We start from the raw sequence: 24,521 nt of genomic DNA, 5'->3' as shown, positions 1-24,521 counted from the left end.
TAAGAGCATGATCATCAATGTTTTCCCTTCCCAAGGGGGGAATTAGCAGAGATAAGGAATCTCTAGCCCTCCACCTACTGTTGAACTACAACCTTCATCCATCCTGATCAATAACTATGCTGGCTGGGGCTGATGGGAGTTTGCATCCAACAACATCTGGAGGACCACAGGTTCCCCATCCCTGAGCTACAGTGTTCTTTCTGTTGGAGTAGAGAGCACTCAGGATATGATTAAACATTTTTATAGGTTGTGCAGTTATATGGAAAGATGCCAACAAGCACACACAAACGTTATACTTAGAACATAACTTCAGCTGCAAAACTGTAACTTTCAAGTACAGCAAAATTCAGTTTTCCTAGAAGCTCATATAGCAACTTTCCAAACAGGTATCAATTCTCATCTCTTGCAGAACCCAGCAAAGAAGAGGTTTAGACTGCAATCCTATGTCTACGTACCGAGTAAGCTCCATTGAACTCAATGGCACTTACTTCCAAGGAAGCATATATAGAACTGCACTGTCAGACCCTGAAATTAACAATACTAAACCGCTGCTATTTACTAGGGCAGTGATTCTCAAACGGTGTGCCGGGGCACACTGGTGCGCCGCAAGAGGTGGCTAGGTGTACCGCGAATACTATGAAAGTATATTATTATTAAGTTATTTTTATTTAGTTTAAAATAGATTAATATATTTTTAATTTTGTACACAAAGTGCGCCAGAAATTTTTTATGTTTTACAGTGTGCCGCAAACCAAAAAAGTTTGAGAACCACTGTACTAGGGGAAGGCACGGAGGAGACCATTTCTGAGCTTTGAGTTGAGACTGCACACACAAAAGAAAGGAAAAATGGGGAGAGTATTCTAAAGACCAAATCATATAAACCCTCCTTCTCAGGAAACAGAGACCTACCTGAATATTTTCTTCTAAAGATGCCCTGCTAGAACTTTGTTGCAATAAATCCTTTTCCTCAGCATTGCTGCAGTTTGGCAGGTCAAGTTGTTTTTCTTTACACTGTAGAAAAAAGCAACTGGATGGGAATTTATATCATCTAAGAATACTTCTGATTTTGCAGGGCATTAATGTTGGTAGGGGCAAAGGTGTAGAGTCAGGCGTTCTGCATGATGATGCACATCTTATGAAATCCTGTGGGGCTTGTTTGGTGCTGAAAAGCTAGCAATGTTAGAACAAAAGACAAGGGTTTTCCCACTGGCTCACTGGAGGGGGTTTCTGTGTTTTTTGTTTAAGCTGCTATCAACAGATCTGGAAGTGGATTACATTGAAAATCCAGCAACATAAATATACAATAAATACAATTGTAACAGTAAAAAAAGAAACAATATCCAAGAACAGAGATATGCAATGCAGCACAATATTCATGTATGTAACAATAATAATTATCAATGTACTGCCTTCAAGTCGATTCCGACTTATGGCGACCCTATTAACAGGGTTTTCATGAGGCTGAGAGGCAGTGATTGGCCCAAGGTCACCCAGTGAGCTTCATGGCTATGTGAGGATTTGAACCCTGGTCTCCCAGGTCGTAGTCCAACACCTTAACCACTACACCACACTGGCTCTCAATTATCAATATACAACAACAACAATGGACTGCCTTCAAGTCGATCCCGACTTCTGGCAACCCTATGAATAGTTTTCATGGTAAGTGGTATTCAGAGGGGGTTTACCATTGCCTCCCTCTGAGGCTGAGAGGCAGTGACTGGCCCAAGGTCACCCAGTGAGCTTCATGGCTGTGTGGGGATTTGAACCCTGGTCTCCAATACCTTAACCACTACACAGTGCCTTGCAAAAGTAATCAGACCCCTGACCAATGCTCTCATAGTACTGAATTAAAAATGGTACATTGTAATTTTGTTCTGTGTGATATTTTATTTTGAAACACTGAAACTCAAAATCAATTATTGTAAGGTGACATGTTGGGAAATGTTGATAAGAAACATAAAAAACTAGAGCCACCTTTCGCTGCAATAACAGCTTTAAGTCTTTTCGGGTAGGTATGTACCAGCTTTGCACATGGTGTCAAGAGGGATTTGGGCCCATTCTTCTTGACAGATTCGCTCCAGGTCGTTCAGGTTGGTTGGACTCGCTTGTGGACTGCAATTTTCAAAGAGCGCCACAGATTCTCAATAGGACTGAGATGAGGTCTTTGACTGGGCTGCTGTAGGACATTCACCTTTTTGTTCTTGAACCACTCCAGTATTGCTTTGGCCTTGTGCTTGGGATCACTGTCCTGCTGAAAAGTGAATTTCCTCCCAAGCTTCAGTATTTTTAGTGGACTGAAGCAGGTTATCTTTCAGTACTTCCCTGTATTTTGCTCTATCCATTCTTCCTTCAATTTCAACAAGATGCCCAGTCCCTGCTGATGAGAAGCATCCCCAACAGCATGATGCTGCCACCACCATACTTCACTGTAGGGATGGTGTGGCTTGAGGCATAGACAGTGTTAGGTTTGCGCCAGACATAGCGCTTTGTGTTTTGGCCAAAAAGCTCTATCTTGGTCTCATCTGACCACAAAACCTTTCCCCATATCGCAGCTGGAGCACTATTATGCTTTCTGGCAAACTCCAGAAGTGCTTTCAGATAGTACTTTTTGAGTAACGGCTTCTTTCTTGCCACCCTCCCATACAGGCCAGTGTTATGCAGAGCTCCTGATATGGTTGACTGGTGCACCATCACTCCACTCCCAGCCACTGAACTCTGTAGCTCCTTCAAAGCGATTATTGGCCTTTCTGTGGCTTCTTTCACAAATCTTCTTGTTCGACCATTGAGTTCTGAGGGATGGCCTTTCTTGGCATTGCCTGGGTGGTGTGATGCAGCTTCTACTTTCTGAATATTGATCCAACTGTGCTCACTGGTATATCCAAACACTTGGATATTATTTTGTACCATTTCCTAATCTGTGCATTTGTATTACATTATCTCTCACTTCTGCAGAATGCTCTTTAGTCTTCATTTTCCTTCAGATCCACAGCCTGACTAATGATCCTTCAACAGTGGGATTTTTATCCTGATAATGTGACAGCAATAGTTCACAGGTGGAGGTCAATGGTAAGGTAATTGTGTCCTCGATTGGGCAATTTCTTTCATCTGTGTAAACTAGGAGCTTCCACAGCACAGGGGTTGAATATGCAAGCAACATATTTTGGTTTTTTTATGTTTCTTACAAACATTTCCGAACATAAAACCAATATCACCTTACAATAATTGATTTTGAGTTTCAGTGTTTCAAAATAAAATATCATACAGAACAAAATTACAATGTACCATGTGTAATTCAGTAATATGAGAGCATTGGTCAGGGGTCTGATTACTTTAGCAAGGCGTTGTAAATACCAGCAGTGTCCAACAGTTTTTTCATGTTTGCCAAAACTGTGGCGAATATGTTAACATTTTTGCCACATAACCAAAAATTTTTTTCAATTGTGTTTTCAAGGTAGACAAATACACAATAATGTTTTGAATTACTTATTGATAGGACTAGTGAGAAGTCTGACATATCTTTTTATTAAGCAGTGCAGGGAAATCAGGTACAAAATCAGTTAGAAAACATCACAACTCCATGTCCAAATTTTTGTCCAGCATCTCCAACCTATATTTTGATTTCACCATTTTTATCACAGAAGTTGATCATAGAGCCTTGTTGAACCAAAAATTGAAAAATGTTTTGAAATAACTGTATTTATAACTGCAAATTCATTTTGATTTAAAATATGAGCCCACATCGTAAGAACTGAATCATCTTTCAAATGTTGAATGCTTTAAAGTCAACTCACATCCATCTCAAAAAGGTGCCTCTCCAGAGAAAGAAGCCTCACAAGCTCTTGAGATAGTTGAGAACTGTAGATGTCAAAGTGAAATGGATCTTTCATGAATTAAAAAACAATTCTGTACTTTTCAAAGTCAGAAAAGCGTATAGGACCCAAGGACGAATCTGTGATTGTTAAGAGCAGAGGGTGAACCCTTTTTTGAATTGGTACATGTATAAAATAATGTTAAAGTTTTTAAAAATAGGTGGTAGAAGTAAAGCCAGGGTTCAATAGTCATTTCATAACATGTGGTGACTGTGTTGGACGGGGACACACAGACCTTATCAACAAGTTTTGATGCTTTCTTGATTTTGATTATGGGTAGCAATTGGTGGAAAAATGGCACCTGATCTAAAATCCAAAAATCTAAAGTTACAAATGGTATTCTCTAACTGCCTTATTCCAAGATGATAACCATAGAAGTTGTCAAGGTCACGGGGTCTCAGCCTTTGAAGACCCCAACCCCTGTAAAGCACCCTCCTGATGCCAATCTGGGCAGAGCTGGTAATAACAGCCACAACCAACCCTGCCAGGTAGTCATCCCCCACCCCTCTTCAAGGGGAAAAATCCAAGCCTCAAAATCAAAAAAGGCTTTCCTGGGATTCTAAGGAAATGAGCTAAAACTATGCTGTCTGCTCCTGGAGGCTCAAGCCAAAAAGATTTCTCAGTAGCATATAGCCAAAAAAAAAAAAGGGGGGGGGGAAGGTACTCAACTTAGACCTGAGTTCCCTGGAAAAACACACACTTTATTGCCCCCAGAGAAAGAAAGGGGCAATCTGAATGGAACATTCTGGGCCTAGAGCATACATGAATCTCACCACTCAAGCATGTGAATCCAATTAGCAGGGGCCACGATGAGTGGTGAGATTCATGTATTCTCTAGACCCAGAATATTGCATTCAAATTGCCCCTTTGATTGGTCAAGGCCTGTTCCAGGTCCAGAAGATTCTAACCATTTGGCCCCCTGATTGGTTCCAGTATCCTATGGCAAGAGTGTTCTGTCCATTTGCCCTTTTGATTGGCCCCAGAATATGCCTTGCTGTTGTTAGGCTATAAAAGTATTTTGAAATCCTTTATTCATAGCCCCCATTCTCCTGCCCTGACAGCATGTTTCTGATGGAGTCAAGTATCCTTTGCTATACTAAGCTCTGCGGATATGTATAGGGTTAGGAATAGCTAGACTTTGCTATTTTGTCTCAGCTGACCTTTTGATACATCACATCACATTATCTCTGACACACAGGTGCAAGAAATGATCTCACACAGCCAATTAACTGAAGAAGTTTACAGAAGAAGTGACTTCTTTCCCACAGGCCTGCTAGCAACACAGACTTTACCTTTCAGGCTCACAGAAGATATTTTCGCAGAATCCTTCATGGCAAAGCCATGTTTTCAGGTCAAAACAGGTTTTCTTGACAGAAGTGGTTTACATAAAATGATGCTAGATGCCATAATAGGCTGTGCAAAGAGCAATGGAACACTACAAGACTTGGGCTTCAATCCTTGCTTATCTAGGAGCAAGCCCCATTAAGCACAGTATAATATATGGGATTGAATCATTGTTACCTCTTTACAGTTAGAGAGGTTGTCCATCTTGCTTTCTTCTGCTCCATTTAGAATGGGAGAAACAGTCATGAAGTTCTCACAATTAGACTGTCTTAATACCTTGGTACTATCATCTCCAACTTCTTCAGTGGTAGTTCTACAATCCTTTTAGAAGACCAAAAACCCTGTTTAGCTATATGAATTAAGAAAGGATTGTCCAAGAACACATTAAAGTGCATCATATTTGAGTCCGCATAAGCAAATATTAAAGCTTAATCACGACAACTGAAACATATCTTCAACATGGAAGTTTCAGTGCATTTTATTTGTTTGTTTATTGAATTTGGTAGTTGCTTTTCTGCACAAACATGTGCATTCAAACGACTTGCAGTTAATAAAAATAAAAAATTAAGAAGCCAAAAAATATGTAAAAAGTTAAAAAGCAAAACAGTACATAAGTGGTAAAGCAACCCTTCTTAGGAAGGCTACACAACAGAAGCCCTCCAAAAGCCTTCTAAAGTTAAGAACCAAATGCTTGGGAGAAATGTTTTTGCCTGACACCTGAAGATGGATAACGAAGATGCCAGGTATACCTCGCTGGGGAGAGAGTGCTACACAAATGGTGGGGGGGACCACTGTGAAAACTGATTGTTGAGTTGCCACTCACTGTGCCTACTTTGCAGGGAGTACACGAAGAAGGGCCTCCAATGCTGAGTATGGGATCCGGGTTGGTGCACGATTCCACTTATATGTTTTTAAAAGCAGTTGAGTCTAAACAATTTTATTTATTTATTTATTAAATTTATATCCCACCCTTCCTCCAGTAGGAGCCCAGGACTGCAAACAAAAACACTAAAAACACTCTAAAACATCATAAAACAGACATTAAAACAAACAGCTTTACAAACATCAAAACAAAACATCTTTAAAAAAACTGTAAAAATATCTTCATTCCAACACAGACTGGGATAATGTCTCTACTTAAAAAGCTTGTTGAAAGAGAAGGGTCTTCAGTAGGTGCCAAAAGGTAACAGAGATGGCACTTGTCTAATATTTAAGGGGAAGGAATTCCAAAGGGTAGGTACCACTACTCTAAGGGTTTGCTTCCTATGTTGTGTGGAACGGACCTCCAGATAAGATGGAATCTCCAGGAGGCCCTCACCTGCAGAGCGCAGTGATCAACTGGGTATATAAGGGGTAAAAGGGTCTTTCAGGTATCCTGGTCCCAAGCTGTATAGGGTTTTGCACACCAAAACCAGATCCTTGAACTTAGCCTGGTAGCTAATGGGCAGCCAGTGCAATTCTTTCAGAAGTGGGGTGACATGTTGGCAATACCCTGCCCCAGTGAGTAGTCATGCCACTACATTTTGCACCACCTGCAGCTTCCAGACCAACCTCAAGCCCACATAAAGAAACTACAGTAATCCAACCTGGAGATTACCAGTGTATGGACAACAGCTGTCAGGCTATCCCGGTCCAGAAATGGCCGCAGCTGTCTTACCAGCCAAAGCTGGTAAAAGGCACTCCTCGCCACTGAGGTTACCTGGGCCGTCAGCGACAAAGATGGATTCAGGAGCACCTGCAGACTATGAACCTGCTCTTTCAGAGAGAGTACGACCCCATCCAAAGCAGGCAACTGATCAATTGTCTGAACCACCAACCCACAGTACCTCTGTCTTGCTAGGATTCAGACTCAGTTTATTGGCCCTCATCCAGCCCACCACTGAGTCCAGGCAGCGGTCCAGGGCTTGTACAGCCTCTCCCGATTCAGATGTTACAGAGAAATAGAGCTGGATACTGCTGACACCTTGCCCCAAATCTCCTGATGACTGCTCCTAAGGGCTTCATATAAATGTTAAACAGCATTGGGTACAAGATAGTACCCTGCGGCACCTCACAGCACAAGTGCCAGGGGGCCAAAAGACAATCATCCAATGCTATTATCTGAAAATGACCCTGGAGATAGGATCAGAACCACTGTAAAACAATGCCTCCAATACCCATCTCACTAAACTGGCCCAGAAGGATACCATTGGTCAATAGTATCAACAGCCGCCAACAGATCAAGTAAGAATAACAGGGTCACATTCCTCCTGTCCTTCTCTTGATAAAGGTCATCCATCAGGGTGACCAAAGCCGATTCAGTCCCATAACCATGCCTGAACCCAGATTGGAATGGGTCAAGATAAACTGTTTCATCCAAGAGTACTTGAAATTGCTGCATCACAACCCTCTCAAACACCTTCCCTAAAAAGGGGGTATTTGCGACCTGGTGGTAGTTGGAACAAATCAATGGGTCCAGGATGAGCTTTTTCAGGCGTGGTCGGATCACTGCCTCTTTCAGGGCAGCTGGAACCACTCCCTTCTGCAATGATGCGATTAGGGTTAGGAATTCACACCATGAATCTACTCGGTCAACCCCCCTCGGCAAGCTTTAATAAGTCAATAAGGGCAAGGGTTGAGAGAGGACATGTTGCCGGACACATCGTTGCAAGCACCTTGTCCATGTCATCAAGCTGCATCTTTTTTTTTACAATCCACACACAGACCACACTTGTCACATTGATTTTGTAAAAAAACTCCTGACAATTTCAAATCCAACTATATTATGTGTACTACAAAATATTATTTTTCCCTGGGCTCCTACTGGGAGGAAGGGTGGGATATAAATTAAATAATAAATACATAAATATTTTCATCATGATTCCACAACTACAAATAAACAAGACATATTCTTGTTGAAGGATATGGAACGTTAAGAAATACATAAGTGCCTGGTGCAAAGCCACACAACAAGAACGCTTAACAAATTGTGTAGCCAGATGTAACTGTGAAGCCCACAAAAGAACACAGGCCACATCAGCACCATATATTTAAAGTATTGCTATCTCACTTTAACAGTCATGGTTTGCCTCAAAGAATCCTGAGAACTATAGTTTGTTAAGGGTACTAAGAGTTGTTCAGAAACTCTTATTCCCTTCACAGAGCTACAGTTTAACAACCAGAGTGTAACAGTTCCACAGAGTGATTTAACAATTGATCCTTCTGGAAATTGTAGCTCTGTGAGGGGAACACGAGTCTCCTCACAACTTCCAGCACCCTTACCAAACTACTTCTCTCGTGATTCTTTGGGGAAAAGCCATAACTGTTTAAAGTGGTATCATACTGCTTAAAATGTAAAGTGCAGATGTGGCCACAGAGGGCAAAAGTTTCTGGTTGTTGCCCAGCAAGTGATATGCAGAGGCTTGCATGCCACATGTTCATCACTTTATGCTGCCGACATGAAGTGATCACTTATGTTTGCGAATGGGCTCTGACAGACCAAACACCACACAGACAGAACTTTCATATCATCATACATGCAATGAGTTTAATTGAGTCAGCTCACACATTCAGCTAACAGCCATCAAGTGTACAGTAAATCAAGCAATGTTCTTGTATACGTGAACCAAGTTCTATCAGCAATTTGCTTGGGGGAAAAATGTTGTTCTGAAGACTCTTAACTGCTTTCAGAAATACTCCCATTACATTTTGTGATGTTACAATAAGCAGAATAGTTCTGTGCGTGTGAGACTCATAATTTTTAAAAAAAGTAGGGGGAAAAAAGAAAAGGGATTGTACGGACCTTCCCGGACGTTTTCAGTACACACTTTTTCAGCTCTTCTATTTCTTTGTCTTTTTGTGCATTACTCGAAACCAGAGAACTAAGTTGAACTTCCAGGGCTGCCACCAGCTGATCTCTTTCTGTTCGCCATTTTTGAAGATCATTATCTTTTTCTGTCACAAGTTTTTCCTGAAGACAAGGAATTAGCAATCCCTGTAAAAATGCTTTAGGTAGGAATTGTTTCAACTGCATGACTTATTACTGTTGCTGTACAGTTGGGTTTGTTTCTTTTTAATACACAGTAATTTTTTGGTATTTTTACTGGTTATTTTAATTGTACACCAGCTCTTGTACTTCAGTAGAAAAGTGGTAGTTCAGGGATGGGGAAGCTATGGCCCACGGGACAATTTGGCCCACCAAGCCTCTCCATTTGGCCCACCAGGCTGTTTTCCAAAACCCACACTCACCTGCCCCACACTAGATGTCATATATGACATCATGCACCCAAACCCTGCAAAAAGCAGGAGTGAACTCCCTGCACAACAGCTAACACATGGGGAGTTCAATCCTGCTTGGTCACTACTGCTCCCACCCCCACGGGCCAACTTTGACATGGGGGGGTCCCATCCTCCTGTCAAAGTTGGACTGTGGAGGGGGAAAAAAAATAAAGATCTGCCCCCCCCCACTGGGCCAAAAGTGCCACCCACCCCTGTGATAGATTAATTGGAACAAATTTACAACACTTGAGATTACATTTCTGGGCTCGTTCAAGTCTTTGAAGGAACAGGATTTTGTTTCACAAAAAACCACATTTGGCTAAGAATAGACTTCTCTCAGCTGGTATCCTCCAAGATGCTGTCAGGCTCCTACTCCCATTAACCCCAGCCGGCATGGCCAATAGTCCAAGATGAGAAGCTGCAGTCCAGAACATCTGAAGAGCACTAGCTTGGGGAAAACTGGCATAGATCAAGGCACTACCTGCAGATCTTGGGAGTTTTTTGAGGGGGCAGGGTACAAAGAGAAGGAGGCATTCCGAAGCACCCTGGTCCCAGTGAAGGTCATTACAGGAAGTAATCCAGTCTTGAGGTTGCGACTAGTTGAGGGTTGGACTGGGAGCAGAGCTGACTGAATGATTTTTGGCTGAATGATAATCTCTTGGCCTGATTTGCCTTGCAGGATTGTTGTGAAGATAAAATTCGCCTTGAATTTCTCACCCCAAGCTACTTGGAGGAAAGGCAGGGTATAAATCTAATCAATAAAAGTGATTTAATTAAAGCATGACATCTGAAGAGAAGGTAATTACATACATTATTTTACACTATGAACCACTAGTAGGAACAGTACAAGAGAGGGTACTCAGCATTAAATTTGCAATCCTACACCCACTTACCTATAAATCCCACTGAACACAGTAGGACTTCTTAGCACAGCCCTAGACATCTTGACTGCTTGACCCTTCCTTGTAGAACTTCTTAGTACACTACAAGCTCATTTGTTCTCCCTGGGCTCCTACTGGGAGGAAGGGCGGGATATAAATCAAATAAATAAATACTCACTGCTTCTGCCAGCTGCTTTGCATGGTACTCTCTGTCTCCAGCATATCGTTTCATATCTCTGTTACGGTGAGTCTCTGCTTCTTTTGCCTGAGTTATGAGAGTCATTTTTTCTGCTAGCCACTTTTTGCGATCTGCCTTATGTTGTTCTTCACACTCCTGTTTTAAAATTAATCAAAAGGAAACCCACTCTTCTTAGGGAATCTGGAAGGCTAATAAAAACTATTAAACACAGTTAAGTTATTTGCCAAGTTACATGCACCACCTTAAACCAGTGTAGGCCAGCAAGGAGAAGTGCAGGACAGTGAACCCTCCCCTTCTTTATTTGATTCATTATTTATTTACTTACTTAATTTTAAATCTAAAGTACAAAATTGGTGTGGAAAAATCTGGAGGTAAGGGGACAAGACGGGACTGAGAGAAAGTTTACTGTTTGTAATGTATTTTATTTTTAAAAAGGAAAAATCCAATAAACTATTGATGAAGACAATAACATTAACATTTTAGTTGTCACATAAGTGTCCTCTTCTGCACTTAAGAAATGTCCATCTATACATTTTGCTAAATATTTGTTGTACAAAAGTTAAGCCACATTCAAATTAAGCCATGGTAACCCATGTGTGTGCACTCTCTTTCTCCCACTTCCTTCAACATGCCAAGGGAGAAAATTGGAAGCTTCCATTTCATCAAAATAATGGGAGATTGTACACAACCGCATGAAAAATTCTCATGAAAGTTAGATCCCAAATAATATTTGGTCAAGAGAAATATGGTATCATTAGACCATGGCAAAAGTAGAGCCTAGAAACTGCATTTCTATTTTGTTTTGCTTCTCAGCCTTTCACTATGCCCCTTACTCCAATTATTATATTTTATCCTTAACAAGCTTCTTTTGTTCATTGTAATTAGAGACCAAGCACTATGTGATCACAAGATGGGAAGTTAAAAACCAAGCAAGCATTAGAACACCAGTTCTGTGGATGCAACAATCCTTCTCCCACTTACATACCCCCCCACTCAGAAGGCTCTAGGTTCAGGGAGGTAAATTGCTGCAGCTGAAGAAATAAAGAGGCCAATGAAGGTCCAAGAGGGACCACTTGTAACTCTCAGTCACCAGGGTCAGGTTTCCAGCATTCCAGTGGGAGCAACTGGGAACTTGCTCATGTAAGCATTAGTGTGACATACAAATGCAGGTCTAGATACTCATTGTTTAGTCATAGATATAAGTTTCATATGAATCTACATAGTTATCTAGTTCATGATAGCACAAATAACCCAATTGACTAAGGTGAGCAAAGTGGAAAATGATTAAACACCTGAATAAAACTGTTTCAGTCATGCAGTCTTAGAAGCTCAGGCTTACTTGCCCCTTCTACCCGCAGAAAAATTAGTAAAGATTACCCAACAGTAGTTTATTAATGTCTTTGACAGCAAGCAAGATGGATAGCACAGGCATCGGGTCCCTGAAGCAGTTTGGAACAAAGTTACATTTGATCTCTAAAGCAGGACGGAAGACAAACTATACCTTCAATTTCTCTTCCAATTTTTTTAGTTCTTCATGAAGCAACTCTGTGCTTTTTTCACATTCTACATTAACATTCCTTTGCTCCAGATTCTTCATCTGCTTCTCTAACTCATGGTACTTTTTTACCCACTCTTCTTTATCTACAGGGGAGAAACATATGCATTTATAAAAATGCAAGAGGCTACATACCCTCCATTGTTAGAGGGTTGGGTTTTTTTGGATGTTAGCCTTTGTTCTTCACCCACCCACCCGTCCTGCTTTGAACAACACCTTGCCTGGTGGAGAGTTCTGGGAGAACTTGAAAGCTTTTGACATATTTCAGTCAGCCCTTATGAAGGTATTAACCAACTGAAGAGTTTGGAGTTTTTCCATTATTAAAAGTTGCTCAAAAATGCCTGGAATTCAACTATTTTGCATCCATTGAAACTTTAAATATACTGTCATAGATGGTACTTTTTGCATTGCACAATATTTAACTACACTTCTCCCCCATACCCCCAGTACCCATTTATTTTATTTTATTTAAAAGTGTTGCATTCTACCCTTCATTATTGCCAATACCCAGACAGGTTACATAATATAGTATATCAGGCTGCCTAGCCCTCTAGTCCATGAAAGCTTAGTCTAAATTTGTTAGTCTTCAAGAAGCCGCAACTGCCTAATATGGCTGCATCTCTCAAATTCAACTAGTGGACCAGAAACTGATAAAATTATTTTATTTATTTATTTAATTAATTAATTTAATTTATATACCGCCCTAAGCCCGAAGGCTCTCTGGGCGGTGTACATAAAAGATAAAACAAGCACAGTGTATAAATACAATAAATACAATAAATCAAGAACCAAAAACAAACAAACAATAAAAGAACCAAACAACGTCCAGAATACAAAATAACAGTGAAATACTGTTAAAATCTACTTTAAAATGCCTGGGAGTATAGAAAGGTTTTCACCTGGCACCGAAAAGATAGCGTCGGTGCCAGGCGCACCTCATCAGAGAGACTGTTCCACAGTTCGGGGGCCACCACTGAAAAGGCCCTAGTTCTAGTCACCACCCTCCGAGCTTCTCGATGGGATGGCACTCGGAGGAGGGCCTTAGATGTTGAGCACAGTGTACGGGTAGGTTCATATTGGGAGAGGCGTTCCACCAGGTATTGCGGTCCCATGCCGTGTAGGGCTTTATAGGTCAAAACCAGCACTTTGAATCTAGCCCGGAAACAAATAGGAAGCCAGTGCAGACGGGCCAGAACAGGTGTTATATGAGCGGACCTTCTGGTCCGCGTCAGCAATCTGGCTGCTGCATTCTGGACTAGCTGTAGTTTCCGAACAGTCTTCAAGGGCAGCCCAATGTAGAGCGCATTGCAGTAGTCCAATCTAGAAGTTACCAGAGCATGAACAACTGAGGCGAGGTTGTCACTGTCCAGATAGGGACGTAGCTGGGCTACCAAGCGAAGATGGTAAAAAGCATTCCGTGCCACCGAGGCCACCTGGGCCTCAAGAGACAAGGAAGGATCGAAAAGAACTCCCAAGCTGCAAACCTGTTCCTTCAAGGGGAGTGTAACCCCATCAAGAACAGGATGAACATCCACCATCTGGGCAGAGAAGGCACTCACCAACAGCGTCTCAGTCTTGTCTGGATTGAGCTTCAGTCTGTTAGCTCCCATCCAGTCCATTATCGCGGCCAGGCAATGGTTTAGCACGTTAACAGCCTCACCTGAAGAAGATGAAAAGGAGAAATAGAGCTGCGTGTCATCAGCGTACTGATGACAACGCACCCCAAAACTCCTGATGACCGCACCCAGCGGCTTCATGTAGATGTTAAAAAGCATGGGGGACAGTACCGATCCTTGCGGGACTCCACAATGGAGAGTCCAGGGTATCGAGCAATGTTCCCCAAGCACTACCTTCTGGTGACGACCCACCAAGTAGGAGCGGAGCCACTGCCAAGCAGTACCCCCAACTCCGTGAGTCTTCCCAGAAGGATACCATGGTCGATGGTATCAAAAGCAGCTGAGAGATCAAGGAGAATCAACAGAGTCACACTCCCCCTGTCCCTCTCCCGACATCTCTCAAATTCAACTAGTGGACCAGAAACTGATAAAATTATAAATATAAACAATATATATTTGAAGGGATATACATATATATCACACACAAAACGCAGAGCATGTGGCAGAGAAAGAGGTAAGGAACACGACTTCATCACTTGCCTGCCATGAGTTTTTCATTCTCTTCTAAATTGGCCTCAAGTAGTCGGTCTTGCTGTGATTGAGTTTGTTCTTGCTCCTCTAAAGTCAGTTTCATATCTTCAATTATTTTTTCTTTGGAACATACATCTAAAGATTAAAAAAGATTTAAGTATTTTCTTTACGGTTTCTTCAGAAGTGCTTCCACATGTTTAGTGAATATAGTAAAGGGGGGGTAGAAAGAGAGAGAGAGTTGCCTCTACCTCTAATAGCAACATGCCAGTTCTTGCCTTCCTGATCTACACATAGGTTCCAGTTTCAGACCTTCTGCTGAAAGAATAAAAGTCAAGAGGCTACTCTGAAGTGGGGAAAGGGCAACAGTTGCAGCTCTTCTCAATGCTTCCATCTCTATATTACTTGCCTAATGGGGTACTTCCTGGTGTGAAGTACCATTTTTTGAATTTGCTTAGAGGTTACATCCCCTGCCCTACTTTATGCCATAGATGACAAAAAATAGAAGAGTCGATTGAAACAGAATCCAGAAAAGACTTGAGTTTATGTAGATGGAAGGTTCTTGGGTCCGGGAACTGGAAGGTCAACATTTCTAGATGGGATTGCACTCCCCTTTAAGGAACAGGTGCATAGTTTGTGGGTGCTACTTGAGTCATCTTTGGTGCTGCATGAGCCATCTTTGGTGCTGCATGAGCCATCTTTGACACTAGAGGCCCAGATGTCCTCCGTGGCTAGGAGTGCTTATGGTCCAGCATCAGCTTGTGTGCCAACTATGGCCATTTCTGGACCAAGACAGCACAATTATCAACACTCAGCTAACTTACAGTTTGGATAACTGCAACGTGCTTTACACGGCGCTGCCCTTCAAAACAGTTCAGAAGCTGCAATCACTGCAAAATGTGACAGCCAGGGAGATGGTAACAATGCAAATTTTGAAACAACTACACTGGTTGCATTTGTCTTCCGAGTCAGGTTTAAGGTACTTATGCTGACATTTGAAGCCCTAAACAATCTAGGTCCCAAATATCTGAATAAAGACTCCTCCCATATCGACCTATCCTTGTGTTAAGATGTACAGGGGAAATCTGTTAGTGGTCCCCACACCCAATGAAATTTGTGGCATGTGGATGTATTGGTGAGCTCTCTTGGTGGTGCCTCCATGCCTATGGCCTAACCCCGTATCCAACTATGATGCATCTTACCATAATACTGCTGTCATTTCATCATCAGGTGAAGATATACCTCTTTGCCCAGCCTTCAGGGAAGGATAAGATACATTGGACTGGATTTTTATTACTGATGCCATTTAAATTTGTATGGCATTCATGTCTGCTGTATATCTTTTAATATTATTGCTTAACTTGTTTTTCATTTTATGTCTTTCTATCCTGAGACCTTCAAGTGAAAGGTGGACTATAATTATGGTAAATAAATACTACCCATGTTGAACATCTGACAATCAGAAGGGCAGTACCATCTCCTTCACATCACCCCTGCTGCCTCATTTTAGGTTTTAGATTACTAAGCAGAAAATTATTGACTGACATATTTAAAGTACTTCATGTCATTTAGACATGAAGTAAGAATGTGTTAAGACCTGTATCAGTGGTCAGTCTTCCTATTTCAATATAATGAATAATTTCCCTTTGGTTTCAAAATAGTTAACCGATAAATCGGCTTTCTTTTAATGCACTTCTGGCAACCTGATAAGGAGTTATAGTAAGCAACTATGTGAAGACATAACAAAAGTGAAAGCACAACATATTTTATGTGTAGTGCAGTGCTGAACTGTGTCAAAGGGGCCTACGTGGAAAATCACTGATGCAGGGATCTCAGTTATTCTGGGACTTGCAGCAAAATATGGCAGTGTGGAGTGTTCCTGTTCAGAGTTCTAGCTGGCCAACCAGCCCATGATGTCTTCCAGGATACGTCATTCCATTCCCTCTCCTCCTGGGCTTTACATATACCTCCAAACAGAAACTCAGTATTCTGTGGCCACTGAGCATGCTTAGTCCTCACTGGGCTGTTTGGAGGTTTTTGCCCACTTGGGTTACTTTTCCTGAAATATATATTTTTTGTATAGCTGCAAACCATGGGGTTTTCCCAAGCATGCTAATCCTGCCTTCTCATTTCAACTACAATCTTGTTGGCACTTACCAGCTGAGTTTGCTATTAGAAAGAGTGATAATCTTAAATAACCTTTTAGTGGCAATGGTCAAGACAGACATTAATATTTTCAATTGAACCCTTATTAAACCTTAAGATCCTTTTGATTTTGCGACTTCCGGGAAGGGTGACTTAGCCTGTGCCTGCTTTTGAGACGGGCTCCTGCCTCAAAAGAAGCTTATTCAGATATATCAGTCAGATTTTTTTTTTTTTTGACTGATTAAACTTCTCCCGGGTAGGGAGAAACGAAGAGATTAACCTCAAAGCCTATTTTTGTTGGGACGACCAGATCTCATTAATTTATGGGACGAGGTCCAGCCGACGAAGGTGGGACGGATTTTCAACAACAAGCTCTATCTGATAAAGCGAACGTTCATCTTATCTTCTAAGAGAGAACGCACTAACAGGCAAGCACCCTTCTTTCTATATTTTTCTTTTACTTGACTTAAATTGTTGCTGTTTAAAAGAGATTTGCCAGATTGATCGGTTTTTGACATCTCACTGGGGAGCCATAACTTCTCTCTGCTACTCACTAATTAATAGCTTATCTCTGTTTTTGTTGCAAAAAGCTGTCCTGGATTTGCATTCTAAAGATATACACAGAAGAGGGATTTCTATTCCAGATTTTTATTTTGAAGAATATTATATTGTCTGAGACTACTCTCTTTTTGGTCTATTTTATTTTGACGAATCTGTTTCCTGACGACCGCCATTAATTGTTTCGATCCTGGGAACTGCATTTTGTTTACTTAAGCATGGAGAGATAAGGCTGTCTGCTCTGTTTATACTGTGATGTCACCAAGTTTGGAGTATTAACCCAATTGTTGCTGAAATAAGAAGTGGTTTTCCTATATTTTTCTTTTAAAATGGCAATTAAGAAAGTGGCTGAGAATCTGGAAATAACCATGTTTCAGAAAATAATGGATGAGATTGAGATAACGAAACAAAACCTGCGACAGGGTTGTAAGGAGCTGAAAATTGAATTGAGTAAAATGAAGCAGGAGATTAAAGATATAGGGGTCCCTGTGAGAGAGGTGACCCTGGAAGGGGTCCCTGTGAGAGAGGAGACCCCGGAGATTGGAACAAACGTGGAACAGGAAAAAGATTTGGAGTCTATGGACTTTAGAAACAAAATCTATTGTTTGGAGACACAGGAGATTAAAGACATAGGGGTCCTTGTGAGAGAGGAGACCCTGGAGACTGGAACAGGGGTCCCTGTGAGAGAGGAGACCCTGGAGACTGGAACAGGGGTCCCTGTGAGAGAGGAGATCCCGGAGATTGGAACAAACGTGGAACAGGAACAAGATTTGGAGTCTATGGACTTTAGAAATAAAATCTATTGTTTGGAACTCAATGTTATCTCTGAAGAAATTAATGAAGATTCTAGAGATAAAGTTATCAATGGCATGGATAATCTTCTGGACTGGATTGATGTGATGGAGCCCAATATAGAGAAAATCTATGGAATTAACTGCAGCCATGTGACAATGGAAAAACTTTCAAGAGATGACCCAGTGTATTTTGAAAAAAAGAACAGAGATATGATTTTACAGCAGTATTTCAGCAACCTATTCAGAATGGATGGCAAGAAAATATTTGGGATAGAGGTAATTCCCATCAGACTCTTACTATATGACTATGGCTTTGACAGCAAGATTATTATGGAATACTGATAATGGAAGATTGGATACTGAAATTACTGGACTTAACAAGACTACTGAAGATGGAAGATGGAAAATGGAACTAATAGGGATAATAGAACAATGGCTACTGAAATTACTGAACTTAACAGATTCTGATGTGATGGATTAATTGAAATGTTTATTTTGACTATGGTTATGACAATAAGATTATCATAATTAGTAATGAGATGGATTAATCGATATGCTTATCTGGAAAAAAAAATTGATAGATATATTTCTTAAAGAATTGAAACCTCTCTTTGACTTTTTGTGGAAAGAATAAAGTAATGTTTATGAGATTTGATGATTAAGTAAGATAACTACTGGAGGAAAGTGATTTTATAATATGACTTAAGAGACAGGATTGTTATATATTATAGACTTATAACTGATTTGATCTTTGACAAATGGGAAGTCAATATTTTACTCTTTATTTTTTACTTTTGTTTTTTTTTTTCTTTTTTTTTTTTGTTTAACTATTTTTGATTTTGTTTTTTGTCTTTGAATGTTTTATGATTTCGTCTTGTATGTTTTATGAAAATCTGAATAAAAATTATTGAAAAAAAAAAAAAAGATCCTTTTGATTTTGCCATTGCAGACGTTCAGAAGGAAAAAAATTAAACCCTGAAATATTTATACACTTCTTTAGAACCACAGGCAAACTTATATTTAAAATATTATATGGATTAAAGTTTTGTATTTCAGAAAAATAATCAGTACTATTAACACAATATGAAACTTACATAAACCAGAATTATGATACACGTTTCTGTTTATTTACTTAAGGTATTTACCTCTGTGTTCAGACAAGATAATTTACGTGTAACAATAAATCATAACAATAAATAAATCACTGAAATACATTCCAAAAAGCACAAAAGTATCAGAAACATGTTGAAGGAAAATAAAAAACACAGAAATCCTTGTCGTTACATACCTTTACATGCTCTCTGATACTGCTGTAAAGTATCCTCAAGTTTCTTATTCAGCTCTTCCTAATTTGGACATAGAGAAAGAAAGGATACATACATACATACACACACACACATATATAGATAGATATATACAGATATATATATATATATATATATAAACAAAAAAGACATCAATAGTATGAGCTGACCAAAAGTTTAAGTCCTTGTTACACAATAAATAACTAAGAAAGAAGTTCTTCAGTGCAACTATTCATTTTAACAGACTTGATACTGATGAATGGCAAGATCCAAAATGAATGAACTTTTTATATAATACTCAACTGTGGAGCAATGGAATGACCAGTCACCAGACGTGAAAGGTAGATTAAAGCATTAGTCTTCAACTGGTGACTCAGGAACCACTACTAGGTTGTGGCCTCATCCAAGGAGAGTTGCAACAGCAGCACTACCACCAGACAAATATATGGGGTAGAGATTAAGAAGTGGGTCTTCAAATGCAAATTTGGTTTTAAAAAAGTAAGTCCTAGGCCTGAAAAGGTTGAAGACCACTGGGTTAGAGTGATGCAGGGGAGAGAAAGGAAGTGCAAAACATGCCGTCTTGTTTTTCTGGATTATTAAAGAGTTACACTGAATTTTTCAGCTTCTATACAACACAGAGACCCAAACACAAAATCATAGACACATAGACGTTCTTGACCATTTATTCTTAGTCTTATTGAGGATCCAGTAAGAGGTGGTGGTTTGTAATAGTTTTAATGAAGCGAAGCGATCAAACTTATTTTTATGAAAGGAATTTGGTTTATGTTACCAGTTCCCGGCACTTTCACTCTGCATCTTAAAAAGTGTTCAAAGCACTTCACTAGCCCTTGTAATCCTTATGGGGCTAGTGTAAAGAATGTTCTCCATCCATACAACACAGGGGTGAGACAGCAACAGTGATTGGTTTAAGGCAGGGGTAGCCAATGTAAAGTTAAGAATGTAAGAAGAGCCCTGCTGGATCAGACCACAGGCCCATCTAGTCTAGCACCCCGTTTTCACAGTGGCCAACCAGAGGCCTATGGAAAGTCCAAAAGCAGGACCTGAGTGCAACAGTACTTAGTCCGCTTACGACTTCCAGTAATTGGTGTTCAAAGGCATACTGCCTCCGATGCTGGACATACTCTGGGACTACCAGCCATTAATAACCTTATCCTTCTCTTGTCAGACTTGAACTCCCATCAGCCATAGCTAGCATGGCAATGGTCAGGGCTGAAGGCATCCTAGTTCATAGCTACTGTAATATTTTAACTAGGGACTTCCAATGTCATACTCTTAACCTCTACATTACATCACCCTTGTGTTTCTTGTACAGGTAGTTCTCACAGGATTATGCAGAAGCAGATGTAACTTTAAAAAAAATACCTTCTTAAATTCCTGGATTGTTCGCTGCTTGAGGTCTAGCTCTTCAGTTAGCTGGTTTTTGGCCTTTTCAAGTTCACTGACTTTATTCCGTAGTAATTTCTCTTCAGCACGCATGCCGCCCACCTGTAAGGAGATTCAGTTCTGTGTAGGTGGATAATGCTTTGTTATTGTTTTTTCTGAACAGTGCCCTTTCAGACATAAGCCAAAAGCAACCGCATCATTTAGAGTCACACACTTGGGCTGCAACATTGAGTGTGAGGAGCAGGACACATAAACAAAGTGCATCAGCGGAGTATACCGTAAATCAAATGGTTTACACAGCAGGGATGGGAGGGACCAATAGGTCAAGTAAACATAGCTTAGTGACTTAAAACTCTCCTCCTTGCAAGAAGCAGCGGGGGGGGGGGCTGCTCCTTTAGAATGCCCTTCAGTGGCAGCTCCTAAGCACCTTGAAGCAGAGTCTCCTGATATAAATGGCTTAGCCCTGCCCTTGCTTGTATGACAGAAAAGGTGGGAACAGCTGCTTCAAGCAGCAATGCAAGGGGATGATAAGCAGAGTATTGCCAATATTGGAGATCAGATTCCCAATCCCCTCCAATGCTTACAATCCTCCAACAGCGACTCTTCAAATAAAATTTAAAAAGTGTGAGAAACTGCACACAGACAGGGGGGAAGAGATGGCCTCTTCTCCCCGATAGCTCCTCCAACAAACCTGTCTCTGAACTTGTTCAATTTGTTTTTTGGCATCTGCCAGTTTCTCCTTCAGGTCAGCAAATTCATCATCTTTCCGTTGGATTTCTATCTGCAGACGGGAGGAAAGAGCAGTGCTCTCAGAGAGCTCTTTCTTCAACCTGGAAAGAGAAAGGGGGAAAATCATATAAGAAAATGATTCAAGTATAATTCTAGCAAGTCAAGAACTAGAACAGAACAAGGATGCCCTGGAGCCTTTTTAAATCACATTTCATTGCAGAGTCTTCAACTAAATCCCCACTGCTCACCCATCTAGCATTTACTAAAACCTCAATGGAATTCGCCTACTTGCATGAACCAAGGCCCAGTCATTGCCACCATAAGAACATAAGAAGAGCCTGCTGGATCAGGCCAGTGGCCCATCTAGTCCAGCATCCTGTTCTCACAGTGGCCAACCAGGTGCCTGGGGGAAGCCCGCAAGCAGGACCCGAGTGCAAGAACACTCTCCCCTCCTGAGGCTTCCGGCAACTGGTTTTCAGAAGCATGCTGCCTCTGACTAGGGTGGCACAGCACAGCCATCACGGCTAGTAGCCATTGATAGCCCTGTCCTCCATGAATTGGTCTAATCTTCTTTTAAAGCCGTCCAAGCTGGTGGCCATTACTGCATCTTGTGGGAGCAAATTCCATAGTTTAACTATGCGCTGAGTAAAGAAATACTTCCTTTTGTCTGTCCTGAATCTTCCAACATTCAGCTTCTTTGAATGTCCACGAGTTCTAGTATTATGAGAGAGGGAGAAGAACTTTTGTCTATCCACTTTCTCAATGCCAAGCATAATTTTATACACTTCTATCATGTCTCCTCTGACCCGCCTTTTCTCTAAACTAAAAAGCCCCAAATGCTGCAACCTTTCCTCATAAGGGAGTCGCTCCATCCCCTTGATCATTCTGGTTGCCCTCTTCTGAACCTTTTCCAACTCTATAATATCCTTTTTGAGATGAGGCGACCAGAACTGTACACAGTATTCCAAATGCGGTCGCACCATAGATTTATACAATGGCATTATGATATCGGCTGTTTTATTTTCAATACCTTTCCTAATTATCGCTAGCATGGAATTTGCCTTTTTCACAGCTGCCGCACACTGGGTCGACATTTTCATCGTGCTGTCCACTACAACCCCGAGGTCTCTCTCCTGGTCGGTCACCGCCAGTTCAGACCCCATGAGCGTATATGTGAAATTAAGATTTTTTGCTCCAATATGCATAATTTTACACTTGTTTATATTGAATTGCATTTGCCATTTTTCCGCCCATTCACTCAGTTTGGAGAGGTCTTTTTGGAGCTCTTCACAATCCCTTTTTGTTTTAACAACCCTGAACAATTTAGTGTCGTCAGCAAACTTGGCCACTTCACTGCTCACTCCTAATTCTAGGTCATTAATGAACAAGTTGAAAAGTACAGGATCCCAATACCGATCCTTGAGGGACTCCACTTTCTACAGCCTTCCATTGGGAGAACTGTCCATTTATTCCTACTCTCTGCTTTCTGCTTCTTAACCAATTCCTTATCCACAAGAGGACCTCTCCTCTTATTCCATGACTGCTAAGCTTCCTCAGAAGTCTTTGGTGAGGTACCTTGTCAAACGCTTTTTGAAAGTCTAAGTACACTATGTCCACTGGATCACCTCTATCTATATGCTTGTTGACACTCTCAAAGAATTCTAATAGGTTACTGAGACAGGACTTTCCCTTGCAGAAGCCATGCTGGCTCTGCTTCAGCAAGGCTTGTTCTTCTATGTGCTTAGTTAATCTAGCTTTAATAATACTTTCTACCAGGTTTCCAGGGACAGAAGTTAAGCTAACTGGCCTGTAATTTCCGGGATCCCCTCTGGATCCCTTTCTGAAGATTGGCGTTACATTTGCCACTTTCCAGTCCTCAGGCACGGAGGAGGACCCGAGGGACAAGTTACATATTTTAGTTAGCAGATCAGCAATTTCACATTTGAGTTCTTTGAGAACTCTCGGGTGGATGCCATCTGGGCCCGGTGATTTGTCAGTTTTTATATTGTCCATTAAGCTTAGAACTTCCTCTCTCGTTACCACTATTTGTCTCAGTTCCTCAGAATCCCTTCCTGCAAATGTTAGTTCAGGTTCAGGGATCTGCCCTATATCTTCCACTGTGAAGACAGATGCAAAGAATTCATTTAGCTTCTCTGCAATCTCCTTATCGTTCTTTAGTACACCTTTGACTCCCTTATCATTCAAGGGTCCAATCGCCTCCCTAGATGGTCTCCTGCTTTGAATGTATTTATAGAATTTTTTGTTGTTGGTTTTTATGTTCTTAGCAATGTGCTCCTCAAATTCTTTTTTAGCATCCCTTATTGTCTTCTTGCATTTCTTTTGCCAGAGTTTGTGTTCTTTTTTATTTTCTTCATTCGGACAAGACTTCCATTTTCTGAAGGAAGACTTTTTGCCTCTAAAAGCTTCCTTGACTTTGCTCGTTAACCATGCTGGCATCTTCTTGGCCCTGGCAGTACCTTTTCTGATCTGCGGTATGCACTCCAGTTGAGCTTCTAATATAGTGACCAACGGTTAGCATTTTCCACCCAGTAGGACCAAGCCTGATAAACTGAATTAATATTTCTATTAGTCGTTTGCCACATAAGGACTCTCCAAGCAACTTACAACATTTTAAAAGAATAAAGCATAACATAAAACCAGAAAAAAGAAAATATATTGTAATAAACAGACCCAACAAAACCACAGCAAAAACTCCAGCAGCAAAAACATATCAACGAACAGCAAAATCATCATAACCATTCAAATGCTTGGCAGAAGAGATGCTAGCATCGAAAGGAAGCTAATGACACCACCAGGCAGACTCCATTGGGGAGAGCATTCTACAAGCAGGAAGCCACAACTGAAAAGGCCCTCTCCTTTGTCACCACCCTCCAAGCCTCCCTTAGAGTGGGCATCTGGGTGAGGGCCTCAATCTCTCTTTACACACCCCACCTCTCAAGCCTTTTGGAATGTGTCCCCAACACTACAGGGGAAATTCCCTGCCTGGTCACAGTCAAACCAGACATTTTGCCTTGATCATGATGCCTTTATTCTCTGCAGCTCAGAAGAGGTTCCAATGGCACATGTGATAATAAAAGACCTTTTAAAAATTGCTCAGGAGCGAGCAGATTAGCATGAAAGCCGTGAACTTGCTCAAGTTTGTGATGTCTCCAAAAAGGAAAACTGCGGTGTCCCCTGTCACGTCTCCACCCTGCCAACACTCCACGTTTAGCAGAGGGAGATGTGGGATTTACCTTTCCTCCACCTCTCCTTATAACAAAGCTGCTATTTGGGACTCTGCCTATTTCCCTCAGCACTTGCTCTAATTATTCAGGTTC

The 24,521-nt window shown here is 41.1% G+C and overlaps 1 protein-coding gene across 3 annotated transcripts in view; it reads right to left on the bottom strand.

Annotated features, from left to right (window-relative positions):
• Positions 1–24,521, bottom strand: part of KIF20B (kinesin family member 20B) — an 80,442-nt gene that overhangs the window by 8,834 nt on the left and 47,087 nt on the right. For all 3 annotated transcript variants that reach the window (XM_061635459.1, XM_061635461.1, XM_061635460.1), the window contains 9 exons: positions 21,146–21,284; positions 20,434–20,556; positions 19,035–19,092; positions 14,262–14,387; positions 12,052–12,191; positions 10,530–10,685; positions 8,995–9,162; positions 5,391–5,534; positions 910–1,011 (listed from right to left, as the gene is read on the bottom strand). In XM_061635459.1, coding sequence (XP_061491443.1) covers positions 910–1,011; positions 5,391–5,534; positions 8,995–9,162; positions 10,530–10,685; positions 12,052–12,191; positions 14,262–14,387; positions 19,035–19,092; positions 20,434–20,556; positions 21,146–21,284 — 1,156 coding nt within the window. The remainder of the gene's footprint in view (positions 1–909; positions 1,012–5,390; positions 5,535–8,994; positions 9,163–10,529; positions 10,686–12,051; positions 12,192–14,261; positions 14,388–19,034; positions 19,093–20,433; positions 20,557–21,145; positions 21,285–24,521) is intronic.

Source organism: Rhineura floridana, chromosome 7 (assembly GCF_030035675.1).
Source record: "Rhineura floridana isolate rRhiFlo1 chromosome 7, rRhiFlo1.hap2, whole genome shotgun sequence".
Classification (NCBI taxonomy): Eukaryota; Metazoa; Chordata; class Lepidosauria; order Squamata; family Rhineuridae; genus Rhineura; species Rhineura floridana.
This window is presented reverse-complemented; position numbering and strand designations above follow the sequence as displayed.